Source organism: Anoplolepis gracilipes, chromosome 4 (genome assembly GCF_047496725.1).
Source record: "Anoplolepis gracilipes chromosome 4, ASM4749672v1, whole genome shotgun sequence".
In the NCBI taxonomy this organism is placed as follows: Eukaryota; Metazoa; Arthropoda; class Insecta; order Hymenoptera; family Formicidae; genus Anoplolepis; species Anoplolepis gracilipes.
The window spans coordinates 5,107,575-5,132,540 of record NC_132973.1 but is presented as its reverse complement, the minus strand read 5'-3'; the positions used below and the strand labels follow the sequence as shown (position 1 = coordinate 5,132,540).

Here is a 24,966-nt window from a genome sequence, read left to right as displayed (position 1 = left end):
ATTGTCAGATAACGATGAATTTTGTGATTCAAAAAGCAATCTGTATATTATTATATTTTAATTTATGTAACTTATTTTTTTTTCTTCGTTTTTTTCTTTTTCTTTCTATGTGCGTGTGTGTAAGACCCTTTAAAACCGATTACTTTTGTATACATAAAAAAATTGAAATCTTTTTATACAAAATATCATACAAAATATAAAATTGTAATGTGGAGATTTTATTTATAATTCATTATACTTAATTTTTTAAATTAGCGAATTATCCTGTGAGATAACTCTTTTATGTGTAAAAAATATTAAAATTTAAATTTCCTTCTATCTCTTTCTTTTTATATATATATATATACATATATGTAAATTAGAAAGTAGAGAATTCTCATAAAATAATTCTTTAATTTAAAGAATTAATTTCAATGTTATATTTTTTTATTTATTATTTAAGAATCAAGTGGAAATGGATTGTAAGATCTTTACATTACAGTATATTAATACAATTTAATATATTTTGTACACGTGTAATAATTTAATTTTTTTTTACACACAAAAGTAATCGGTTATAAAGACTTACATATATATATATATATAAAATATTTTATGGATAAAGAAGTAAAAGAAAGAGAGAGAAAAAGAGAATGAGAAAAAAAGAGAGATAATATCTATTATATTTATACCGAGAAATATTTCTATGACACATCATTTTTAAACCATACCATATTAATAATGCCCGTAGTGAACAGAAACAAGTCTTGTGAAAATAATTTACACCACTCATAGAATGCCCGAGCGGAGAGGTGAGAATATATCTTGACATCTTGACACGCATTGTATTCTCTATAAATAGTTCGCTACTAATGGGATAGGAAGACACACAGATAAAGTTCGTCTTGAATTGGTTGGAACAAAGCGTTCCTGGGGGACAGAGGATTATTGACGTCCACGAAATTCCAAGGAACTTTACTTCGGGTGCGCTTGTACTCGAGTCTGAGTACACTTGTACTCGAGGACGACGCGGATGAAGGGAAGCGTAGCGCACCTGTTGCGTTCGTTCGCCCCACAAAACCCACCCCTTCCCCTCTCGCTCTTTCACCCTTTTTTCTGTGCGCGCGCGCACTTTCAAAAGCCTATCTACCATCGGCCATTAAAAATTAGGGGCGTTTTAATCCTGAGCGGAAAAGTAAATTCCCTTTTTTCATCCTTGTTCTAACGGGAAATAAATTTTCTAAATAATTGCTCAATAATTTCCTAAATGATTTGATTATTCGTAAATTATACAAAATATTTCTTTCTTGTTATGTTTTTAATAAAAAAAATTCTGATGTAAATGTGTACACAAAGACAGAAATAAAAAAAATATTATATTTAAAACAACTGCTAATAAATATAAAGGATATAGAATTAGAATAAAATGTAAAGAAGAGAAAATATGATATAATTTTATAAACAACGATATATAGAGAGATCAATTATTCCATTTTTTCTAAACTAAATAGCGATAAGAGGAATAAAAATAATATCAGCTGATAAAATATCAGTGGACAGTTTTATATAATCGCGCAAAAAGTTTTATACTCGGGCTCCTTATCGAATACTCTTCATGCTATATATCCAATGCAATGTTCAAAGAAGGGAGCGCGTATTTACATCCCTCGTAACTCCCCTTTTCACGAAGCGTGCTGCTTAACGCGGAACTAACTTCTTATTTTAGCACGGATCGGCGATCGCGCGAAAGCATGTGACGCGACCCTTGACATTACGCCCTATCGATCGTTTATTTATGCCGAGGGATGATTTATCAAACTTTAAGAGATTTCAGAAAGAAGACGGTGTCCTGCGCGCGGTACCTATCAATTATTCTCGCGGCGCATCTTACGTACTCGCGGAATCGCGAGCGGAGCGCGCGAGTATGCGCGGAATCCGCCTCTCGGAGGAATTCGCCCCTCTCGGCGCGCGAGTTACGTCAATAGAGGAATATCCGTGCCGTGTTATGTGTTACACAAAGCAGAGCCGATGGTGACGCGCGCGTACGGCCCTGTGTCGCCTTCAATGGACGATGACGTAAGTTACGTCTGCTCACGCACGATTACGCAGCGAATCGAGCTGCTGCAAGTTCAAGTATGCTGCGAAATAAAAAAAAAAAACCGTTCATTATCGCGGTCCATGATTATGAGTTAAATCCATTTCGATTCAGAATTTTCGCCGATTGACTTTGAAGGTAAAAAAGTTGCACGGGATATCTCGATTATGAATTTTTTCATCGATTTGAAATATAATTGTTTCCTTTAAACAAATTTTATCACCAGAGAATATTATCTGTCACGATATATTTCATACATCAATCGTCTTCGCAACTAATTCATCATTAATAAAATTGATAAGAAAAAATCCTCTTTTCGCTGCGCGTAGAGCTTTAAGCAGCCAATATGTATATGTAATTATAGAGATGGCCTTGAAAAAAAATCACATGCGCAACTAGCGACATATAAATCGTTTAACGCGTGCTTTTTTTTTTTTTTTTTTTTCGATACGTCTGAATAGCAACGATCGAGATCGTGAAACTCGTGCTCGTGCTCAAGCGATGTTAGTGGCAGCGAAAGTGATGGGCAAGCTACTCGGTTATGCTGCTCCAGAGAATAAACGGCTTACGTTATAGTATACGACGCGAGTGGCACGCTTCCTCGCGGGAGAAAGTCCTCCGAGGCGTCGTCGTGCACGACGCGGTGATCGATACCATCGCACCGCTCTTAAGCGGATCGTGCAGCTCGTATTGACCGACAATTTTCGCACGGAGGAAGGTCACCAGAGTTGCCAGACATGTCACAATCATTGCCGTAAATCGCGACGTAATCGATTAATACAACGGTGTTAATCAGTCTGGTCGTTCTTATGCAAATCACGCTGTTTTATCCAAGATCCAGTTGAAATTTTCCAAATTTTAGATCATTAATTCTTGGAATATTAATACCCTCTGAGATAACAATCTAAAATTTTTTTCACGTTCTAATATTTTCAATTTTTGCCTCTCTCCCTCTCTTTTTATCTATCTTTTTCTTTTAGATTTATTCATTAATTTATGCTAATCAGAATTCAATATATCTAAGCAAGAGTCGTTGATTAAAATGTAAGAGAATGTGAAAATGATTTATCGAAATCACAGTGATATTCAAGATTTCTTAAACGCGTCATCCTTGAAATATCAAGTTTATAGTGCAAGTATGATGTCCATTATCCTGAATATTATAAGTTCTGAATGTTCTCCAAGTGTAATATTAAGTTCTGGCTTATTAAAAAAATATTTTGACGCAAAACATGATATATAACACAGATTATTTACATAATACTTATTTATAAAAGTGTATATTATTATTTCTCTTTTTCTTCCTCTTTCTCTTTCTAATACGTATATATATATATATATATATATATATATATATATATATATATATATATATATATTTGTTTCTTAAGTATGTATGTATATACATATATATTTATTCCTCGGGAAAGACTATAAAAAAGCGCGTCTATAAACAGAACACAGACCTCTTATATCATACTTGTTACTTTTACCTTGCGAATATGGATTATAGTTTGCTAGTTTTGCCAGCCAAAGATGTAAGAAGGCTTTCCTAGACGTTCGTTATTGATTGATATCGTTCTTCGACAACGTACGAGCAAGCTAAAAACCAAACCCACAAGCTCTCTGTATACGAATACGATCCTGGACAGTCTTCGCGCTGATCACCATCGTCGCGACCGATCTCCGAACCGCGGTAGCGTCGATCGATATATCGAGAATGGCAGCCGTCGCGGCAGAGCCGCGCGTCACGCTACTAACGTGCACGATATACAATAATATATATATATATATATATATATATATATATATATATATATATATATATACATATGTACGGGACAACACACAGGTGTGTAGCACACACCTTGGCGATTCGATTGCCGTCCTATCGCGCCTCGTAATCGAGGCCTCGTTATCGCCGATCGTAAACGACGACATGCATAAAAACGTGCAGCCCGATGCAACTCCAAGCGCTGCATCGCCACTCCAAGTAGTCGAATCAACGACTGGTCGGACGTGTCTGCCTGGCCCGCGATTGACTCGCTTCACTTGAATCATCGCACCGCCTGTCATATACATATGATCTCTTTCGCTAGAAATTCTCTCGTACTGCAACATTATGTAATGTTGATATCTCGTGGTTTTTTTCGCGACATCCAGTCCATTTGCTGAACGAGACAGGAATAATGATAAGAGTGTTCGAATCTCTGTCAGGACTGTCACTTTCTCACTCGGATGAAGGGCTACTCGCGACATTTCTCTAAATGATGCGAATAAAACTAGCTTTAAAAAATGGTAAAAAGTTGATATTTGATTTTTATATTTTTCTCGACACCACATGTCAAACTGTTTATCTGCTGTATACTTTAAATGCACGACGAATATATCATTAGCCACACATTATAGCAATCATTATCTTATTAATATGTATGATTATAATGTGCGCCCACGTATTCACCTCCGCACCTTACTTGTGCTATATTTAAAGTAGCTACGCCCCTGGTCTACCATGAATGTCAAACAGTCCATCATGTTGTAACCGATATATGTATCTCAAATTTTGTTAAATATGTAAAATAAAATTTCTTTGCGTATTTCATACACAAGTAGCACCAACTAGTAATTGCTACGACAATTGACCGAAAAGGAAATGGGGCACTTTGATATAAAAATTACAATATTATAACTGATTTCTAAAATGTCAGAGTTAATGAAAAGTTCGTACGCATTTCTCGTACATCTCTCAACATAATTCTACAAATTTCCTCGCATCTTTGTATCGAGAGCCATCTCTCTGTAACCCTATCACGCGTCAGATCAGACATATATACAACACACTTTGAGGCGAACAAGTCGTATGATTTGATTTGAGAGGAGACGGCGAGTTTTCCAAACGCGTGGAATATTTTCATATGAAAGGATAAATCAAGTTTCTCCCGCATCGGTAAGAAAATTTCTTTTCTGACAAAAGATCCGTCAACTATATATAACTGCTTAAATAAACTTGAGAAAAGTTTGAGAAAACATCTAGAGAAAAAGAATTTCTCGACCATTTTTTTCCACATGCTGCCGTGTCGTCCGCGTAAATACACACGTATGACATTACACTCGTGACACTTACTGGTTGAGGAGGTCGAACACTCTCCAACGTAGATGGTCACCGCTGCGAACGTAAAAGAGAAGCGTGACGTAGCGATATGGAGAGAAGAGAGGCACTGCGACGTCGAAGGGAGAGAGGGGGGCGGGTTCTGGGGTACCTCCGCGGGCCTTGCTCGTTCAGCCTCGAGATAAGGGTAGCACAACCGAGGGTAGCACCGTGCGACAACACACTGAGATACACTTTTTTTTTTTTTTTTTTTTTTTTTTTCACATCGACGATGCAGAAGAAGAACGACCGACGACGTGGCAGCGATTCTACTCGGATTTCGCGTCGCGCGATGGTCTTTTCCCCTGCATGTGCATACAACACACCACGTATACGTGCGTACGTGTGTACCGGCCCGTGTGTCTGTTTCTTCCACTTGAAATCCCGCTTTTTTTTTTCTTCTTTTTCTTTCTTTCCTCCTCGCCTGCTTCGAGCGTCGATGGCAGCTACGCGGTTGTACGAGGCGCCCTTTGCGTCCGGACAATCTTTTCTTTTCTGTCTCTTCCTTCCGTTCTCTCCGTGGCCTCCTTCACTATCGTCTTCCTCCTTCTCCTTCTTCGCCTCCTACGCTATTCTTGACCGCAGCGGCAAGGACCCGCCCCGTGTCGCGCTACACGAAAGTGTAGTGGATAAAGAGAGCGTAAAACTTGCTCTGCGACAACATTATCCGGCCGGTTATCGGTACCTCGGTTGTCCCGTCATTTCGTCTCGCGTCCGTTCTACGGTCCTACTAGCCGCCCGCGCGCCGCAACGAAAATTGATCGCGTTGCGCGCGACGGTCCCTTCCTCGGGGACAGGCCCGTCGACGCGTTCGTGTCCGACCGCCGCGTCGCCCGTGTTGACGCGGGGCTACTCTCCTTGCGATCCGATTAGGGGGATACCACTTGGCGCTACCACTTGTCGCCGTTCTCGCGCCCTTATCGCGAGCTCTGTCTACAGTGAGAAGGACCGGCGGCTCCTTCTTTTCCACTCCCTTTGTTCTTTCGACTCTCACTCGCTGCACACTCGTACACACACGCGCGCGCGCGCGAGCATGCACTCACGTATACATATATATATATACACGTATATACGATCGCACGCGCGCGCGCGAACGATCCGTTCCCCCCGTCCCTCTCGCTCCGATCCACCCTCAGCGATCTCTCTCTCTCTCTCTCTCTCTCTCTCTCTCGAACGCTGTGTCCTCCTTCGCTGCTTCTCCCACTACCTCGCTTCCTCGTTCAACCCTCCTTCGCTCTTTTCCCTCCTCGGCGACCCGACGTCTCTCCCTCGGAGCAACGCAGCCGGCACAAAGGGTCGTTCGTTGGTAAACGCCAGGCCGAGACCTCCGCTCACGCGCGAGTTTCTCTCTCGTCGACGCTCTCGACGAGTCCACCACTCTTTTAACTTTCTGTTTTTCCCTCGAGGTGTTCCTTCTCTCCCTCGGCAATGCGTCTTCGGGGGCACCGCGAAAGCGATATTCTCTTCTCGATACCGACTGTCGTGGTGACGAGCCAACGCGAATCTTACTGCATCGCCACGCGCCAGTCTTTCGCGCAGCGGACTCGGCGGCAACTAGTCACGGGACGCCCCGTTTTACACCCTCTATACCCTATACCCCATTCGCGATCCGTTACGCGAGCTACCCCCGCCGCCACCTTCGCCGACCGCCCTGTAAAGTCGTCGTCGTCGTCGTTTGCGGCTGACAACGCGACACAGCCCGAAGACTATTCGTACGCTACCGAGGGGCACGAAACGCGATTTCCCTCTTGGACAAACGAGCCTTCGCCCTTGCGGTGAAGCGACGTAAGCAAAGTATCACCGAGACGGAGCGAGATCAATGCTCCGTTCAGGGCTTGTAAGTGCTTGCGTGGTGCGGTTCCGTAGCACGGGGCGGATCAATGAAAACCTACCCCTCCACCACGGCATCGTCGTCATCCCCGCGACAGCAGAGGGAACACGGTACCATACCGCGCCACTTTTCTTACTATCGTTGCCTGAAAACATTCGCTCGCACTCTTCCTCTACAATATTCTCTGATCATACCCACGGGCTATTCGGTAAGCCCGTCCACTAGGATTACCGTGTCGCGTCATCGTACGCACGTGTTCTTGTCTGTCAATCGAAATTCTTCTTCACGCGCAACTAGCTCCTTCCTTTTGGCAAATTGAAAATATTTTTTAAACTTTACTTTCTCTTCCCAAGATTTTCGCACTAATGAGTTGTCATGTTTGTTTTATATATGATACTGAGATAAAAGAGCATATTACATCTGCATATTTAAATATAAGAATGAAAGATAGTATGAATAAGGAAGCGCGCATAAGTTGAATGTAAATTAAGAGAGAATATATATATCAAATTTCATAAATGTTTCGCGCGTTATGAAAATATAAAAACATGCGAATATACATGAAATGAAATATATACAGCGAGATATTATCATATTTTACTTTGATGATGATAAAGGTGGGAAAGTCATAAAGGGACCACATAAAATGTAGAGTACCTACTTATTGTAAGATATATATTTCATAAATCATGCACGCGCGCACACACATACATACATACACATACACACACCATGCACACGGTATTCAATTACAAATTGTCTAGAAAAGTTCAATGTTTCGTTGCATAAACACACTGTCCTCTCAGAGCATATTCAGAGAAATAAATGTGGTTGATTCTAAATATTTGTTCGGCATCCGAGTGTCAACACGCGCGATATTTATATCCCTCACATACATTTATTATCCTAAGATATTAAAATAAAGAACTAAACAACCACACTAATGCCTCGCTTAATGCTAAATAAGTTGTGAGAGAACAGATTATCACTCATGCTTATCTATATCACACTGATGTTAGATTCGAGCTAACAGTTCGTGTAAAAATATATATATATATATATATATATGTCGCATATAAATATATATAGCAATATCTCTTTGTATAAAACAGTGGTGGTACATACGAGTATAGCGATGTACCTAAATGCGCAACGTACACAAAAACTATAACATGGCACGCGCGTCGAGCTCATCGACTTAAATAAACGTTGTCATGTCGCTTCGGCATTCTACGAATGCAAAGATACAAGCCGGTGATGACCATAATGAACAGAGGAAGGCCAAGGCCAATCGAGATAATCATAATGACTAGAGAAGAGAATCTCTCCTCAGGTGGTGTACCATAACCGACCATAAAAGTCCTGCAATATAGATTAAAACAAATTAATGTTTTACCTCTCAAAAAGAGGTTCTATAAATTCCTTCATTTTTGTAGAACTCGTTATAGAATTTTTAGAATAAAATTCCGAGAATTAATAAAAAAAACTTACCATGTCAAATAATTCGTCTTCTTGTAGAAACCATCTCCTCTTGAACCCAAAGAAATTGTTAACTTTTGTAAAAGAAGATTCGTCACGTTCCCATAATAACAATAGAGCATCGAATTTTTAACAGCGCTCTCATAATTAGATACTTTCTTCGGTGAGTATTGCATTGTTTCTGTAGAACTGGTTACATCGCGTGATGCGCTATCGTACGACACCGGTCGCCATTGCAAATACGCTCCACCGTTTAACTGTCCGCTGTTCACTTCTCTATAGGGCGGTGTCCTAACTTCAACAATCTGAAAAAATCATAATAAAAAATGTTAAATAAAATTTTCCATCATAAAAAAAGCGAAAAAGCAATAAATTGATTTAAATAGTAAATTATGATTTATTACCTCGAATATACCAGGTGTATGCTCGTCATCCAGACTCTTTTTCGGATCAACAAACATTAGTATTTCAGGATCACCCCCACCAACCACAAGTAATTCAATAGCGAATCTACTGTTGGAAAACGTTTCGTTGGTCTGCATGTGATCCAGGATGATGTCTATCTGCGTAGAATTCTCCGTGTGCAACATATGAGGCACTATATCCGAGTGATCGAGAGTGCAGAATCCTCGGAGCTGAAAAGCAAAGAAAACTATTAAAACGCTTATAGCGTTTTAGGACAAAGATGCAAGCGCTTTGTAAAGAAAAGATAAGAAAGCCAAATATATATTTATCAGTTTAGGTTTAAAATCGACTCTGTTCTTCTCATTCGAGAATTAATAATTGAACTATAGCTGATGGTTTTATTAATGCATGCTTTTTTGCTACATACTACCGATATTTTCTCTTCAATGCTGCAAAATACTTTACCGAAAGCTTTATACTCCCATATCTGCTGATATTCTTAGCTGTATCGTTATAAGAGTTACCCTCCATATCCAGGTAGACGAATTCGCTGTTTTGCGTTAAGGACACGCGCTGCCAGTTGAAATACTCGAGATGCAAAATGTTTGTATTAGCTTCGTCGGCAGTGTCAATCAATGCCGTATCATTTACATCATTAAATTCGATAATCTGCAACACAATATAATGTAAGTTACTGTAGAATTAATATTCAACTATTCGCATAATCTACTATCTAATAAATAAATAATAGGCAAAATATCGGATTATTCGACAGTGCGCAATTAAAGGTAGATAAATATAATCGCAATTCTCGCACGCACGCGAGACTGCACATTAAAGTAAATAAAATTAACTGAATTTAACCAAAATCTTGTTGATATTGATGTATCGCGCTTAAAATTTCCGACAAATGCATTTGTTCGATCGTGCAGAAATTTATTTGCTCATTGCTATGGACATTCTGTTTTATATGCGACTATTAATCCCATCGATCGAATAACGTGAACCAATTTTCAATCGTCGATTATGTATTTTACAATGCAAAGGATTAATCTCGCCCATTTAAAATTTATTTCATATGTTAATAGTAGTACCAGAATTAATTTATTGAACGAAAAATGAAGATATTCTGGTATCATAATACATTGCAAATTATATTAGAAATTTAAGTTAACTTAATTTAAATTTAATAAAGTATTCATGTTCTCTACTTTATTACGCGATATTAAAACAGATTTTAATATAACAAAATCGTACCGAGAGATACGTGTGCTCTTAGAAGGGAGAAAATATAGAGAGAGAAGACACTCGACCTAAGGAAGTGTTTCACAAAAGTGAGACATTCAAGAGCATAGTTTAATTAAGAAGCCGCAAATGTATCCTCCGCACTCGGCGAAGGAGAATGCGATGAGTGGATTTATACGTCACTCACATGGATTTATGCTCCAGTTTGAGAGGAACGTAAATCTCGTAGTAACAAGTATTGTTAACGTACTATTTTTACATCCCAGACATACGTACGTCTGTATGTCTCGGTGTATTTATATTAATGCATTTCTATATTTAATTTAGAATTAAATGTAGAATTAAATATTCTATAAAATATTTATTAATATATAGAAATTAGATAATAAATAATATTTTATTATTTATTATTATTTAAATAATAAATGATAAAAAACGCATTAAGAAATAGATGAAATTAAAGAAAGGAATTTTTTATTTCCACGCTAAAACGCTAAATTAATTCTGGACTCCTCTGAGTTAAAGTTGATTCGATCTGATAAAATATTAGGTAAGATAATAAAACCGATTAATGAATAATTATGTCGACAAAATTTTTGATTCGTAAGGTTTGATGACAAAATGTAGATTCTTATTAATAATAAATAATAACCTATTATTTAAAAAATATTTATTATTATTTAAATATTATTATTTATATAATATTATTATTATTATTTAAATAATAATATTTTATTTATTACTTATTATTAATAAGAATCTACATTTTATCAACATAATTATGCATTAATCGTTTTATTATCTATATTTTATCAGATCGAATCAACTTTAACTCAGAGAAGCCCAGAATTAATTTAGCGTTTAAGCGCGGAAATAAACAATTCCCTTCTTTAATTTCATCTATTTCCTAATACGTTTTATAATTTGTCACTTGGCGGAATGTATACTTTGCTCTCGACCAAATCGACTACTCATTGTCGAATTGTCAGATACCGGGAAGTGCAGGAGAGAATTACCTTATTTATTATTACGCCGAAGGAGTAGGTGGGCTTCTCCGAAAAATTGAACGAGTTCCCTCGCCTCGCGAGATAATCCTTCCAGCTGATGTCGAGGGAGGTGGACGGAGGCGTAAGTGCCAACAGTACGGACGGATTGCCAATGAAATCCCACAAGTAATGCAACGTGTCGTTTGGTCCATCGGCACTCAAGTGTAGCGTCGTCACGTTTCGCCCTCGGCACGTCTCGTCGCAATCTGGATTCAGCCTCGATCGTAACTGATACAGAATAAATCGAGTATATTTTAATAAATCGTCGCAGATGTACGGCGATTATAGACGACGCTTAACGGATGGATGACCCAGATTAGTGCCGGATTGCGTGGTCGACGGCCTTGCATAGTTCCTCCGCGATACGCTTACACACACATTTATTACGCGATGTTAATCTTTGACAAGCAAAACGTGAAATAAATTGCATTGTATTTTTTCATTTCGAAAAAAAAAAAAAAAAAAATAAAAAAAATCGAGAAAGTGGAAAGACCGTTTGACGTAATACACCGATAAAATCTTTTTTCACGATTAAAGATAATTATAGTAGATTACGTATGCGAGTGACGTATGTAAATTTCATTTTTGCTCCTTTTAGAATTCACGAATCTCATATTCTTAATTTAATGGATTTTCGATTCCATTTTCAAGCGCGTTTCGTGTTGCTTTATATTTATTTATTAATTCACTCTTCGGATCAATACTCAAGTTTATTAGAAATTTAAGACGGTAGATATAGTAACATATTGACACACAATTACTAATATCTTAATAAATGCAATAAATATATTTTAACAATTTATAAACGTAATTAATAACAACGATTAACGTCATTATTTACAATTTAGATGAAATTTATTATTCTTTTCATTAATATTATTATTTTGGTACTAATATATATTTTTAATCATCAATATCTCTAAGGATAATAATATGTAATTATTGTATGAGTGATCTGTGTAAAAAAACAAAGTTATTATACACATACTTAAGAAAGCAAACGTTGGATAAGATAACGGAAACTGTATCATTAAATATTATGTTTATATACCGAGTTTATATGTAAAGATCATTTGCGATATAAAATTTAAAAAACTTTGAAAATAACTCCCATTTTAACCCGCATTACAAGTTCTCATATTTTATGCACCGTGCATTATGATCGACCGTGCCCTTAGATCTCGAGCGATTTAGGTCGCACTTGGTTGGCACTTATCTGATCAGCCATTACGCGAGCAGCCAATTTATCAATGAAATCCACCTGTTTATTAATGAACGAAATCATAATAAGCTTTTATGTGCGACGATACGAACGTACGATCCAAATCTCGGAGCGTTGATCGAAAAAATGGAGGTAATATAACATATAAGGTTATATAAACAAAGAACATAGGTATCCCTTTCGAATCGCTGTCAATAACACGAGCATACAAAGGCCGCATACAATGGCCTCAAGGTCTCAAACACGCCTCTGAAAGAGAGTCCAAAGTCGCCTGATGAATCACGCAATCGTCTTTCCTATCGACACATTTTATTGATCGCGGACGCGACCGATCCTTTTCGTCCTTTTACGACCTCGGATGGAATGAAATTCGTACTCACTGTGCGTCGCGTGGAATGACCCGAGTCTGCCAGTGCGACGACGAGCAACAAAGAAACCGTCAACGCGCTGGACATGCCTGCCGCCGTCGTGTATGACAACGACATCCAAAACACTATGCCTCTCGCACGCGTCAACAACGCTACTTCGCGAACATCTGATATCTGATGCGCACTCGCGTGGGAACTGATCTAGGCGAGGAGCACCGCCCTCTCGCGGAAGCCTCTGCAATTACGTCGCCAATTGTCAGATGGTAATCGACAGATACATGTCAATGATCGATACTGCAGATTTTGTCAACCGTGAATTTTATTCTCTGTCTCTGTCACTGCGACGATAAATAAATATACCTCATCGACAATAAAAATATACAGGGTGTCTGGTAATTACTCTATCTGCCCTAAAGAGGTCAGGCGGTAATTACCGGACACCCTGTATAATGATTTTATACAATATTTTTATTAATATTATTATATTTATATAGTTACTATTATGTAATACTATTATATTAATTTATATACTATACTTGTACATTTTGTGTGATTTTTAATTGCAATAAAAAAGATATCTGTAAGAAATTGTTTTCTTTTTTTTATTATCCTTGTAACAAAAATATTAAACGTATGAAGTAACAAATGCTTTTAATTTATAGCAATTTGTTGGATGCATTTTAATATGGACTGATAATATTATCAGCTCAACTCTTTCATATATATATATATATATATATATACATATATATACAAAATTATAGTGATTATAGAATTGTTAAAATTATATATTTATTAAGATTGTTTGGCCTTTAATCTTTGACATCTTAAATTACTTTCTATTCTATTATCAGTACATGCATTATTCTGCAGATATATATAATAATACAATATCCAGCAATAAGTTATACCAATTGCACAGTATATAGAAGTAAATGCTAATGGTAAAAATGGTAATTTGTCACTGAATAATAATTTATGCAGTACCACTTCATAAAATGTAATTAACGGCAGTGGTATTATGTATAACCATTCATGTAATCGCAATAGAGGTCTAAGATGTTGTTTAGTTAAAACTAAAATCGATGAAAGCATATATGTCAACAATAATAGTAATTTTAATGAAAATAAGTTATTGGGATATAGCAGTGGCAAAAGAGCAGTATGTCCAGCACTGCTTAAAATTATAAATATCCGTGCATCTTCTTTATTTATTGCTGCGAGAACACTAAAAGTTATATTATTTCATTACTCCAAGCCGTAATAAACAAAGAACATTTTATATAAAATAATGAAACAATCTCTATTGTGAATTTAATACTTACCATAAAGGCATAACCGCGGTTAATATGGCTTTTTCGTGCACATGCCAACCAAACATGAATGAGCTTAAAGCACATAATACAATACACCTAATAAAATTCTTCGAGTTCACGTAGGACTCTTTACAAAGCAGGCACCATAATGCAGGCTGCAATCATATAATTTATTAATTATTTAATGTACATTTATATTTTTTTAAATATTTGAAACATATGAAATTAGAAAAGATGGAGAAAATGTACAGAATTTAAGATGTGTAAGACATTTGTAAAAAAACTAATTTTATATAAATTATAAAATTTATATAAATTTTTATAAATATATGTATACTTACAAGTATTGCCAAAAAAGTCAAAAGAAATGTAACAAGAGGAGTTGGAGTAGGTAATATAAGGAAACTCTGCTCTTGCACTAAACCACCTGTCATTACTGCAGATTTAGTATCTTTTAACCATCCTAAGTGTTTCCATATCACAGAGAGTACTTTTTCTGCACCAATATATAAAGCCCAACCATTTGCAGCCCAGTATGAATGTACCAATCCTCTTTTAAATGGAAATAAACGAGAAATTACCTGATAAAAAAATATCAAAATTTAAAGTGTTAAATAAAAGAGAAGAGAGAAAGAAATAGATTATTTATAGAATAGCTATAAAAATATTACCTGTGGTAATTGAGTTACAAAGGGACCAAAGGATGCTGTTAAAACAGCCAGAACAATAAATCCAAGTGTACATAATCGTTTAAAGAATTTTCCACTATTTAGACAATATGATTTTAGCAACCAGATAATGTATGCTGGTGCTATGTACACGTATAAATGTTTTAAATTAAGTAAAATGATAAACCACATGGCACCTTGTAATACTGACATCTAGAAATAAACTGCTTTTTACCATAAATAAATTCCAAAGTATTCTGTAAAATTTATTACCTCTTTTCCAATCTTTGAAACTTTTGACATTGATATCAATAAAATTCCAAGTAAAAAGCCATTGTATTGAAAATGTATATGGTCGACTATCAGTAGTCCCATGTTGCACAGTGAGAGAAACACGAAAACTGCATAACCATTCAAAGACTTGCAAAATGTCCCGCTTATTCTACAAGAAAATAATTATTTAGATTAGATAAATTTGATACGAAATTCTTTAAAATTGAATCCTTTCAAGAAAATCTTTTTCTTTTAAGAGAACATATGTGTTAGTAAACTTTGCTAAAGATAATTTTTTCGATTTTTATTTTAAAAAGCTGTATCTTTAGCTAAATTATTTTTTTCATCGAGATATTGTTTTATTTTATCTATTACAAATTTTTGTTCACAAATATACTTACTCTCTCACTCCATATGCAAGTATCAGATCTGTAAATATGACAGTTGCTCTTTGGAAATGCACAGTAGCTGATGACGCATAATTTAAATTCTCCACTTTAACCATCTCTGGATCGAAAAAGACAGCCAATTGACTAAGGCAATATTCAAACCATGCAAACAAGGGCGGATAGTCAAGAGTCCATGGAGACTGTTTATTCGTGTACCATTCTTTAACAGGTAGACTGTACGTGATGGCCAGCCAGTTACGATGTACTTCAAAATCAGTGGAATGACTGCAAATTTGAAAAATAATTGTAAACAGTAATTATACTCCAATAATATTAATTATATTAATGTGTGAAACTAAAAGACTACATACTATGTAGGTATCAAGAGGATCTTGATGCAAGTAATTAACAGAAAGACTTTCAAAACCACATTATCCCTCGAAACAACAGGGGAGACTTCTTCATCCCGGTTTATTTGCGTTTCTTTCAAAATATTTTTGCTCCCAAACATATTGCTCAATCAATCAAACTTACACTTTGCTTATAAACGTCAACTCATCACAAATATATATATATATTTTTTTTTCTTTTTTACTAATAATATGTAAAAGTTAGACGATAAAAATACCATGAATATCGAATATAAATATCGTTTATAAACGCTTGCATAAACAACGTGTGAATACGTGTACGAGAGGTTAGACACGTGAAAGTTAGAGGTTATGTTTGCCAGGGGAGTTATGGTTATGGCTACTTCCAGGTTGTTGACGACTCTACGAAGGGTCGCTCAGGACTTTGGCAAGTGTCGCGTGACAGGTGAACTTCGGGCGTTTAGCAAGAAATCGATTGTCGATGAGGACGACGTCGCGACTGCCAAGAAGGAGAGATCGAAGACGGTGCCGGTGCCGAAGATCACGTTGCTGTCCCCGGACAACTCGATCACGGTGACCGTTCTGGAGGATGCTCAACGTCTGGCGAAACGTCGCAAGTTCACCCTTGTCAAGGTCAGCGACCTTGACAGTAAGACGCAACGACCTGTCTACAAGTTGATGAGCAGCTCTGGCATACTCGAGGAAGCCGAGAAGAGTGTCGAGAATAATGACAAGCAGAAATCCACTAAACTGCTTTATATATCTGCGAAAATCGCTGAGAACGATCTGTCAACGAAGACGAAAAATGTGGTGAAATTGTTGAAAAAGGGGCACAAGGTTAAGATCGTCATCACCTTGGATGGTGTCAGTGAGGTGAGTTCTTTAGTTGTCTCTGTTGGCAGAGGAATTAATTTACATGATGAAATAACTTGAATAAGTTAAATCAAAATGCACAGAGTATTTCCTTTTTCCCAATATCTAAATTTTTATTTACATACAGACGATGAAGGATAATCTTTTATATTCTAGAAAAATGTAAAAGAAAATGTAATAGCGCTATACTTTAGACTCTTTATACTTTTCTATTTTTTAAAACAGAAAAGTTAAAACAGAATTTTATTTCTAATTCTATTTCTCATTTTATTTATAATTCTATTTTTATATATAATTTGATATGTCAAGTGTGTAATATATATTCTGACATATATTTTATATATATTATGTATATATGTTTTACTTCTTTAAATAAAATTATAAATAAAATTCTGCCTTGAGTTTTCTGGCAAATTATATATTATCCAAAATGGATTTGAAAAAATTATTTTATATATATTTTATATTGTAGGATAAAACACAAAGTGTTATAGAGGATGCGGTAAAAAATCATGGCAGTATTCAACGAATGCAATCAAAGAAAAGTGTTGTCTTACTCTTGATAAGTCCCATGTTAAGTAAAAATAAAGACAATTCTGTAGATGATAAAGAAGTGACTAGTAAAATTAATCAAAGTTCTAATCTGTAAAATTTATTGTTTGATGAATTAGGTAATAACTCCTTATAATTGTCAGAGTGAGAAAAAAATAAATTCTGTATACATATAAAGAATAAAATCTAATGTATATACTTTTGTATTATAAGTATATTTATATAGTGTGATTAACTTTATTATGAATATATTATAATTTTTACAAAAGAGAGACTAACATTTAAATAGGTTTTTTTCTATACCATTTATCTACGATTATTGTCAATAAAGAGAAGTTTATGTTAAGAAAACTTTCCATTATACGCACTAAACAAATAGCTTACTATCTACTGATATGTCTACAGCGCATTTTACTTTATATTATATTTTAAAATATGGGGGTTCTCCATCATTTTAACTGAAACTATTACAAACTTTGGTCTTACATTGAGATCTGCAATGCATGATATAAATGCGGTCATAACAATATACATACGTATTACAAATAAATGTTATAAATGTTATTGTTACAATTGGTCTTTTTTATGTTCTATCGTGTTTTATAATACTATTCGCGCTAAAAAGGGATAATTTATCTCTTATTTGACGTAATGTTACTGCGCTATATATATATTATTTTACAGCTTTGATCCTTTTGCTGCGGTTAAGTAGGTATTTAAGTATCAAATGACATAAGTAATGATTTGCCTTCATTTGTCACGAAAAGTATGAGTATTCATTAATATTTTACGAGAATATAATAATTGCAAAAATCCTAATATTTTCTCTTTTCTAAGTACAACTGACGCAATTGGAATGCAAATCCACTTTGCCTTAACTTAATATCATCGGAAAATAATGTCACGTGTTAAGTAAAATTGTATTAAATATACTAGTGAGTAATTCAACATCAACACACGATGAATCGCAAATGATATGCAAATGGCACAATTTTCTTGTGCGTAGTAAATTACACTGGAGGACAGAAAACGGAAACCTAATTATGTGATGTAAAAATAAATTTATATAAGTCTGTTTTTTTCTTTTACTTAGTCTTTTTTATACAAAAGCATTATTTTTTATACACTACGCAAAAAAATTAAAAGAGCTACTTTCTTCCATATAAAAAAGCCCAATTTTCAAATAATTTCAACTTTCTTAAAAATAATTGAAGTTTCTAGTTTTAAAATCTTAATTTAAGTTTTCGAAATGTGCAGGAAAAAACTTAACACTTCGGCCTTTTGTACGAGTAACTGGAATGCTTTTTACTTGTAAATGTTGGAGAGTTCATGAAAATTTTTAGCGTTTTTTCGTTAACTTTCATTGATTTAAATTAAAAAAAATAAAAAAGCAATTTTTACTTGATTTTTAAGTAACAATTTACGCTTTAAAAATGTTTAATGATCGAAAAAACGATAAAAGCATTTTACAGTGCTAATTTTGTTCTTTAAACTGCTTTTTTAATGATTATTGTCAATCACAATCATTTTTTCACTAGTTATAAGCGTTCAAAGTCAATAGCTCGATTTTGTTTTAATAATAAATATCTCGGCGAAAAAAATCATAGAATATACGTTAAAAAAATTAATTAAAGCTAAAACTCTGTTCTTTAACACCCAATTAATGAAATCGTGCTATGATTTCTTTTTTAATTCGGTATTTTTAGACAAACTTTTGAAAAACGTGTTCAATCGACGGAAGTCGCTTTCTTACAATGGAATTTTGTAACGAATAAAAAGAATTGAAATTTATTTAAAGATTCTAAAACTAGAAACTTTAAGTTTTAAAACGCATTTTTATTGATCTCATTCCGATTATTTTTAAGAAAGTTGCAACTACTTGAAAACTGGCCTTTCTTATATGGAAGAAAGTGGCCCTTTAATTTTTTTGCTTAGTGTAAAAAAAAATCAATACCTCTCTTAAGTACTACAGCTAAATATTCAAATTGTTGGTTCAAATTGTTGTAAAATTACACTATACACACCTCAGATATATATTTCGTAATATCTATAATGATTAAATCTCTTGTTTTATACAAATCATTGTCAATTTTGTGTTTTTTATTTTGCGTAATAAATATTTTACTTCGAAAGAAAAAAAAATTCAAATTTTCTGTTATTTATTTATCGCGCAAAATGATATTTAATATGATTATAAACGCAGTTGAGAAAATGATAGGTTTTGAGATAAAATATTCTCCTAAAATTTAAAATATTCATAATTTTAATATTTTAGTACACTGACTTTGTCTATTGTTTTTATTGTATTTATGTTTACTTTTATCTATTGTTTCCTCAATTTTTATCATTATCTTTGTTAATATTTTCATTTTTCAAACGGCAAAAATGCGCGAATTTTTAGGATATATTGCTGTCATCCAGTGTTATATTCTTATTTCCCGATAACTTTGTTACGAATATATATTTGTAGCTCTCTTGCACACGCTTGGAGATTTTAATTACATTATAATATTTAAGGAGTGTCACCCTAGTGATCAGTCTAACGAACAAAGTCATGTAAGTTCAACATTCGAAACAGCGATGCACCGTGAAAATCGTAATATGCCTATCGATATAGAATAATGATAGAATGCAAGTGGGTGCGAGCGCTCGTTACTACGGACAATCTATCGTGCGGCATTTTTTGAATTCTGCCAAAGCCGGACAGAGTTTGGCCCAGGATCCACGTGGTGGTACCATTACACTTCTGACCCTACTTCGAAACGCCTCGCCACAAGTTGCACTGCATTTCGACCATCTCGACCACGGTGTCACTTTGCAATTTACTGAAACTTTATGCGAAGCGAGTGATAATTATTAATAAAAACAAAATTAATTCGATTATTCTTTCCAAAATTTACATTTTATCGGGCAAATCAAATTGCTTACCCAGACAGCACAAAATATTTATAAAATATTTACAAAATATTTATAATAATTATTTAAATATTTTACAAATATTTATTAAAGTATTTTATAAATATTTTTAAGATATTTTAGATTGAATAGATCATAAATATTTACCATAAATATCCTAGCAAATATTTGAGAAATATTTATAAATTAATTATTATAAATATTTATCTTTTACTTATTATTAATATTATATAAAATATCTATTATATTATCTATATTTTAAAAATATGTCGAATAAAAAATTTTTATAAAGTATATATAAAATATTTATGTACTATTTCAAAAAAATATATTTTCATATTTATAAATATGAATCATAATATTTATAAATATTTATCATAAATGTTGTGTTCTAAATAAATATTGTGTGCCGTCTGGGTAATTGCCAATAGTGCCTTAATTACTTGACCAGTTATTTTTATATTCGTTTTAATGTCGATTATATTACTCTGGTTTAGGTACTAAATATTTAGCAAATAAATGTATTGTTTTATATTAAAGTAATTACGAAAATTAATAATTATAAATTCATAAATTTCCAAAATATATTAAATATTTTATTTGAAGCGATATAAAACTTACTCTCATTCGGTTCAATATTTTTGTCTCGATGAAATCGGCGACCCGTTCCATCACCTTGTAAGGCTACAAAAACAAAGTTTACCTATTATAAAATAAGCTAATAAAATTTATTTTTTATTTAATAATTATATTAGCTTTAAGATAAGAGCAGAAAAGCTAGATCTAAAAAGTCTGTTTCCTCGCCTATTTTAAAATAATTTCATGAATAATTTAGTATATGTTTTTACGTCTCTGTACATATATCAATGATAAAATACATCATAAAAAAATTATAAAAATACTAATACTCACAGCATGGCGGAATCTTACGGCATTTCTTTTTTCGGATAAGTTTTTTTGGACAGCTTTTACCCCCACCTTGGGGTGGAACCTGCTCATAAGATAATTAATTATATGCGATGAAATCCATGAGATATACACTACGTAAAAAAATGAAAGTGTCACTTTCTTCCATATAAAAAAAAAGCCAATTTTCAAGCAGTTGCAACTTCCTTAAAAATAATCGGAATAAGATCAATAAAAAAGTGTTTCAAAGCTTAAAATTTCTAGTTTTAGAATCTTTAGAATTTTTAAATTATTTAGAATTTCAGTTTTTTTTTTACAAAACTTTGTTACAAAATAACATTGTACGAAAACGACGTCCGTCGATTGAACAAATTTTTCAAAAGTTTGTCTAAAAATACCGAATTAAAAAAAAGTCATAGCACGATTTCATTAATTGGGTGTTAAAGAGCAGAGTTTTGGCTTTAATTTATTTTTTTAACGTATATTCTATAATTTTTTTCGCCGAGATATTTATTATTAAAGCAAAATCGAACTATTGACTTTGAACTCTTATTATAACAAATAAAAAAATGATTGTATAACAATCATTAATTTAAGTTTTTGAAATGTATAGAAAAAACTTAACACTTCGGCCTTTTGTATAAGTAAGTGGAATGCTTTTTACTTGTAAATGTTGTAGATTTCATGAAAATTTTAGCGTTTTTTCGTTAACTTTCATTGATTTAAATAAAAAAAGATAAAAGTGCAATTTTTACTTGATTTTTAAGTAACAATTACGCTTTAAAAGTAAATAATGATTGAAAAAACGATAGGAGAATTTTAAAGTGCTAATTATTCTCTTTAAATTGCTTTTTTAATGATTATTGTACGATCATTTTTTCACTAGTTATAAGCGTTCAAAGTCAATAACTCGATTTTGCTTTATTAATAATGAATATCTTGGTTCAAAAAAAAATCATAGAACATTCGTTAAAAAAAGAAATTAAAGCTAAAACTCTGCTCTTTAACATACAATTAATATAAAATCGTCTTAGGATTTTTTGTTTAATTCGGTATTCTTGGACAAACTTTTGAAAAATTTGTTCAATCGACGGACGTCGCTTTCTTAAAATGTTATTTCGTAAAAAAAGTTTTGTAAAAAAAAAAACTGAAATTCATTTAAAGAGTCTAAAACTTGAAACTTCAAGCTTTGAAAGGCTTTTTTATTGATCTTTTTCCGATTATTTTTAAGAAAGTTGGAATTACTTGAAAATTGGCCTTTTTTATATTGAAAAAACTGGCCCTTTAATTTTTTTGCGTAGTGTATATCATCTTATTTGCTTTAAAATTAATTCAATACAAAGTCCAATATACATATATTATAATTTAAATCAAGAATACATTGTCGAGACTTAATGGTCTCTAATTGGTCAATAATTAATACTCGTTGAAGCATTATTATTTTTATTTTATATACGGTAAGTATTGATAAGTATAAATGCGAATAAAAGCTTATAATAATACCGTCTCCCTGGTGCTGATGCTGTATCCACGGCAGTTTTCACAACGCGACCATTTACTCCATTCAGTGACCTGACAGTCTACTTTATTCTCACTCGATTCCATTATCTGACTGCCTGCTTGAATGCCTTTAAAATCTTCTTTTTCTGTAAAAAAAAGAGAACAACGCAAGATGAGCTTCAACGAGGCAGAAATATTCGTGCATTCCATTTATCTTAATTACAGTGATTTTTTTTAAAATTCTCTTAAAACCATTTTCTGTAAGAGCTTATAATATATTTATTAAAGGAATGTCGAATAATTTTTGCATAAGACAAATTATCACCGTGTTGCGCTCTCTTCGCTTTTGAACTGCGCTGCTGCTGAACGGGAATATGATAGCTGAGGACGCTGCTAAGGGACACCTTAAGGTTTTTCATGATTGCTGATATATTCGCCTTCAATTCTCCTGAATTGATTAGTAAGCGTGTGCAGAGAGAGTATGACAAATGATTATTTATGAAGGAAAGCGCTCTCTTTTAATTCGATCGTTTAAATTTTCTTTCGTCAATTAAAAAAAAATCATCAATATATTATAATTGATATTAAGATTACACACGCGAGAGATATGTATAGCTTGTAATGTAAGTTACAAATCTGATTGCGAAAGTTGCTTATTTTGCAGATAGCAATTGGTAGGAAATTTCAATTTAGTGCACGTGTATAGACAGTACAAAATACTTATAAAATATTTACAAAATATTTATAATAATTGTTTAAATATTTTATAAATATTTATTAAAATATTTTAAAAATATTTTTAAGATATTTTAGATTGAATAGATGATAAATATTTACCCTAAATATCCTAGCAAATATTTGAGAAATATTAACAAAATAACTACTATAAATATTTATTTTTTACTTATCATAAATATTACATAAAATATTTCATCTATACTTGAAAAATATGTCGAATAAAGATTTTTATAAAATATGTATAAAATATTTATAGAATATTTCAAAAAAATATATTTCCATAAATATTTATCATAAATATTGTGTGTTGTTGGGGAATTCCATAATTAATGACATTATTATGATATGCTCTTTTTATTAATACGTGAACGCGCGGTATTGAATAATCAAATTAACTTACTTTGGAACTGTCCGCAAACGTTATTGCAATCCTGCTCGGTCGCGAAATTATTTCTGTTACCGTCGCATCCGGAATAGCTGAAGAAGCGGCAGCTGCCTCTTTGTTTGTCAAAATAGACTCGCCATATATGCAAACTGCAATGTCCCTTTTCCATAGGTTCGCTGCAGATCTCTATAAACAATAACGATTTCGTTATTATATGATATGGAGATAATAAAACAGTGAGATGTACAATTCTAATAATGCTCGAAGATAAGATATACTTTAATAATGAGATTGAATAATGATTTACTGCTTTAAAAACTTCGAGAAAAATATTTTCACATTTTTTTCAGCTATTTCATATAAAGTTTTTGAATTAAGGAGAGCCAATATTTCAGAGCTTTTTAGTTGTTCGTATGATCATATAATTTTTTATATTTTTTTGAAAAAGAGCAAAACTAACAATAAGAATAAATGTTAAAAGTTAAGAGTAAACATTTTATGTACTTTCTGCTTCGTCTTTCGAGAAGTCACAAGTTGGAAGTTCGGATACACACGACGTCTGGTCCATCTTGCATTCTTCACGGTTGAGGTCGTCATCCTTATTTAAACCGTACATGTCTTTGTACGTTCTACTTCGCACTTTGTAACTGGGCCCACAGGTGGAAGTGCACGGTTGCCACGGTGACCACTCCGTGTACAGATCGTCAGGACATTTCTGCGATTAATGTAAATTAGAATTTGATTAATCAACGTGAAAAAACTAAAACTCAGAATACTCGGGCACCTGTTTACTTGTTACTTGTTACATATAATAAATCTGGTTCCACGTGTAATTCAAGTATATTGACATGAGTACCGTATTGACGTTAGTATAAAATAAATTTATAAAATATAAAAATGAAAATAATGCTTTTATTAAATTTTATAATTTTCTACAATTTAGTTTGTTGGAATAGAACATAGAATAGATATATAGACATTAAAGAAATAAATAAGCTAAATACTGTGAAGTGTAAAAAATATAGTATAAACCTAGATTAATTAAGTATATTAACTAAGTAATTCTTTATTTATTATTTTTTTGTTTATTTTTTATTATTTAAACAACTTAAATATTTTATAATATATATATATATATATATATATATAGAAACATATATGTGCATTTAAATAATTAATTTTTTATTTTGTAAAACATTTTGCAATATATTAAATATGTTGTTCAATTATGTGGCTAAATAGATGTGTGTATATAATTATA

General features: G+C 33.3%; 4 protein-coding genes across 7 annotated transcripts in view; 1 reads left to right on the top strand and 3 right to left on the bottom strand.

Annotated features, from left to right (window-relative positions):
* Window positions 1–5,194: 5,194 nt before the first annotated feature.
* On the bottom strand, window positions 5,195–13,005 carry LOC140664437 (glycosylated lysosomal membrane protein). The gene is made up of 6 exons (XM_072889560.1): window positions 12,831–13,005; window positions 11,199–11,456; window positions 9,403–9,606; window positions 8,937–9,167; window positions 8,545–8,837; window positions 5,195–8,415 (listed from the first exon to the last, which is right to left on the bottom strand). Exons 1-6 carry the CDS (start codon window positions 12,933–12,935, stop codon window positions 8,244–8,246), a joined length of 1,263 nt encoding a protein of 420 aa, XP_072745661.1. The 5' UTR covers window positions 12,936–13,005; the 3' UTR covers window positions 5,195–8,243.
* Window positions 13,006–13,592: 587 nt separating this feature from the next.
* Window positions 13,593–16,231, bottom strand: Xit (ALG6/ALG8 family glucosyltransferase xit). The gene is made up of 7 exons (XM_072890020.1): window positions 15,836–16,231; window positions 15,477–15,749; window positions 15,076–15,244; window positions 14,806–15,015; window positions 14,476–14,715; window positions 14,144–14,289; window positions 13,593–14,046 (listed from the first exon to the last, which is right to left on the bottom strand). The coding sequence occupies exons 1-7, from the start codon at window positions 15,973–15,975 to the stop codon at window positions 13,614–13,616; spliced, it is 1,611 nt and encodes a 536-aa protein (XP_072746121.1). The 5' UTR covers window positions 15,976–16,231; the 3' UTR covers window positions 13,593–13,613.
* On the top strand, window positions 15,639–17,498 carry LOC140664680 (uncharacterized). Its single transcript, XM_072890021.1, has 3 exons — window positions 15,639–15,777; window positions 16,225–16,708; window positions 17,181–17,498. Exons 1-3 carry the CDS (start codon window positions 15,725–15,727, stop codon window positions 17,355–17,357), a joined length of 714 nt encoding a protein of 237 aa, XP_072746122.1. The 5' UTR covers window positions 15,639–15,724; the 3' UTR covers window positions 17,358–17,498.
* Window positions 17,499–19,378: 1,880 nt separating this feature from the next.
* LOC140664678 (spondin-1) overlaps window positions 19,379–24,966 on the bottom strand; it is a 33,204-nt gene continuing 27,616 nt past the window's right edge. For 3 of the 4 annotated variants that reach the window (XM_072890016.1, XM_072890018.1, XM_072890017.1), the window contains exons 11-17: window positions 24,210–24,420; window positions 23,721–23,891; window positions 22,908–23,030; window positions 22,586–22,728; window positions 21,089–21,167; window positions 20,798–20,860; window positions 19,379–20,091 (exon numbers count right to left, since the gene is read on the bottom strand). In XM_072890016.1, coding sequence (XP_072746117.1) covers window positions 19,916–20,091; window positions 20,798–20,860; window positions 21,089–21,167; window positions 22,586–22,728; window positions 22,908–23,030; window positions 23,721–23,891; window positions 24,210–24,420 — 966 coding nt within the window. In that variant the 3' untranslated portion in view covers window positions 19,379–19,915. The remainder of the gene's footprint in view (window positions 20,092–20,797; window positions 20,861–21,088; window positions 21,168–22,585; window positions 22,729–22,907; window positions 23,031–23,720; window positions 23,892–24,209; window positions 24,421–24,966) is intronic. The other variant, XM_072890019.1, reaches the window with a different exon arrangement.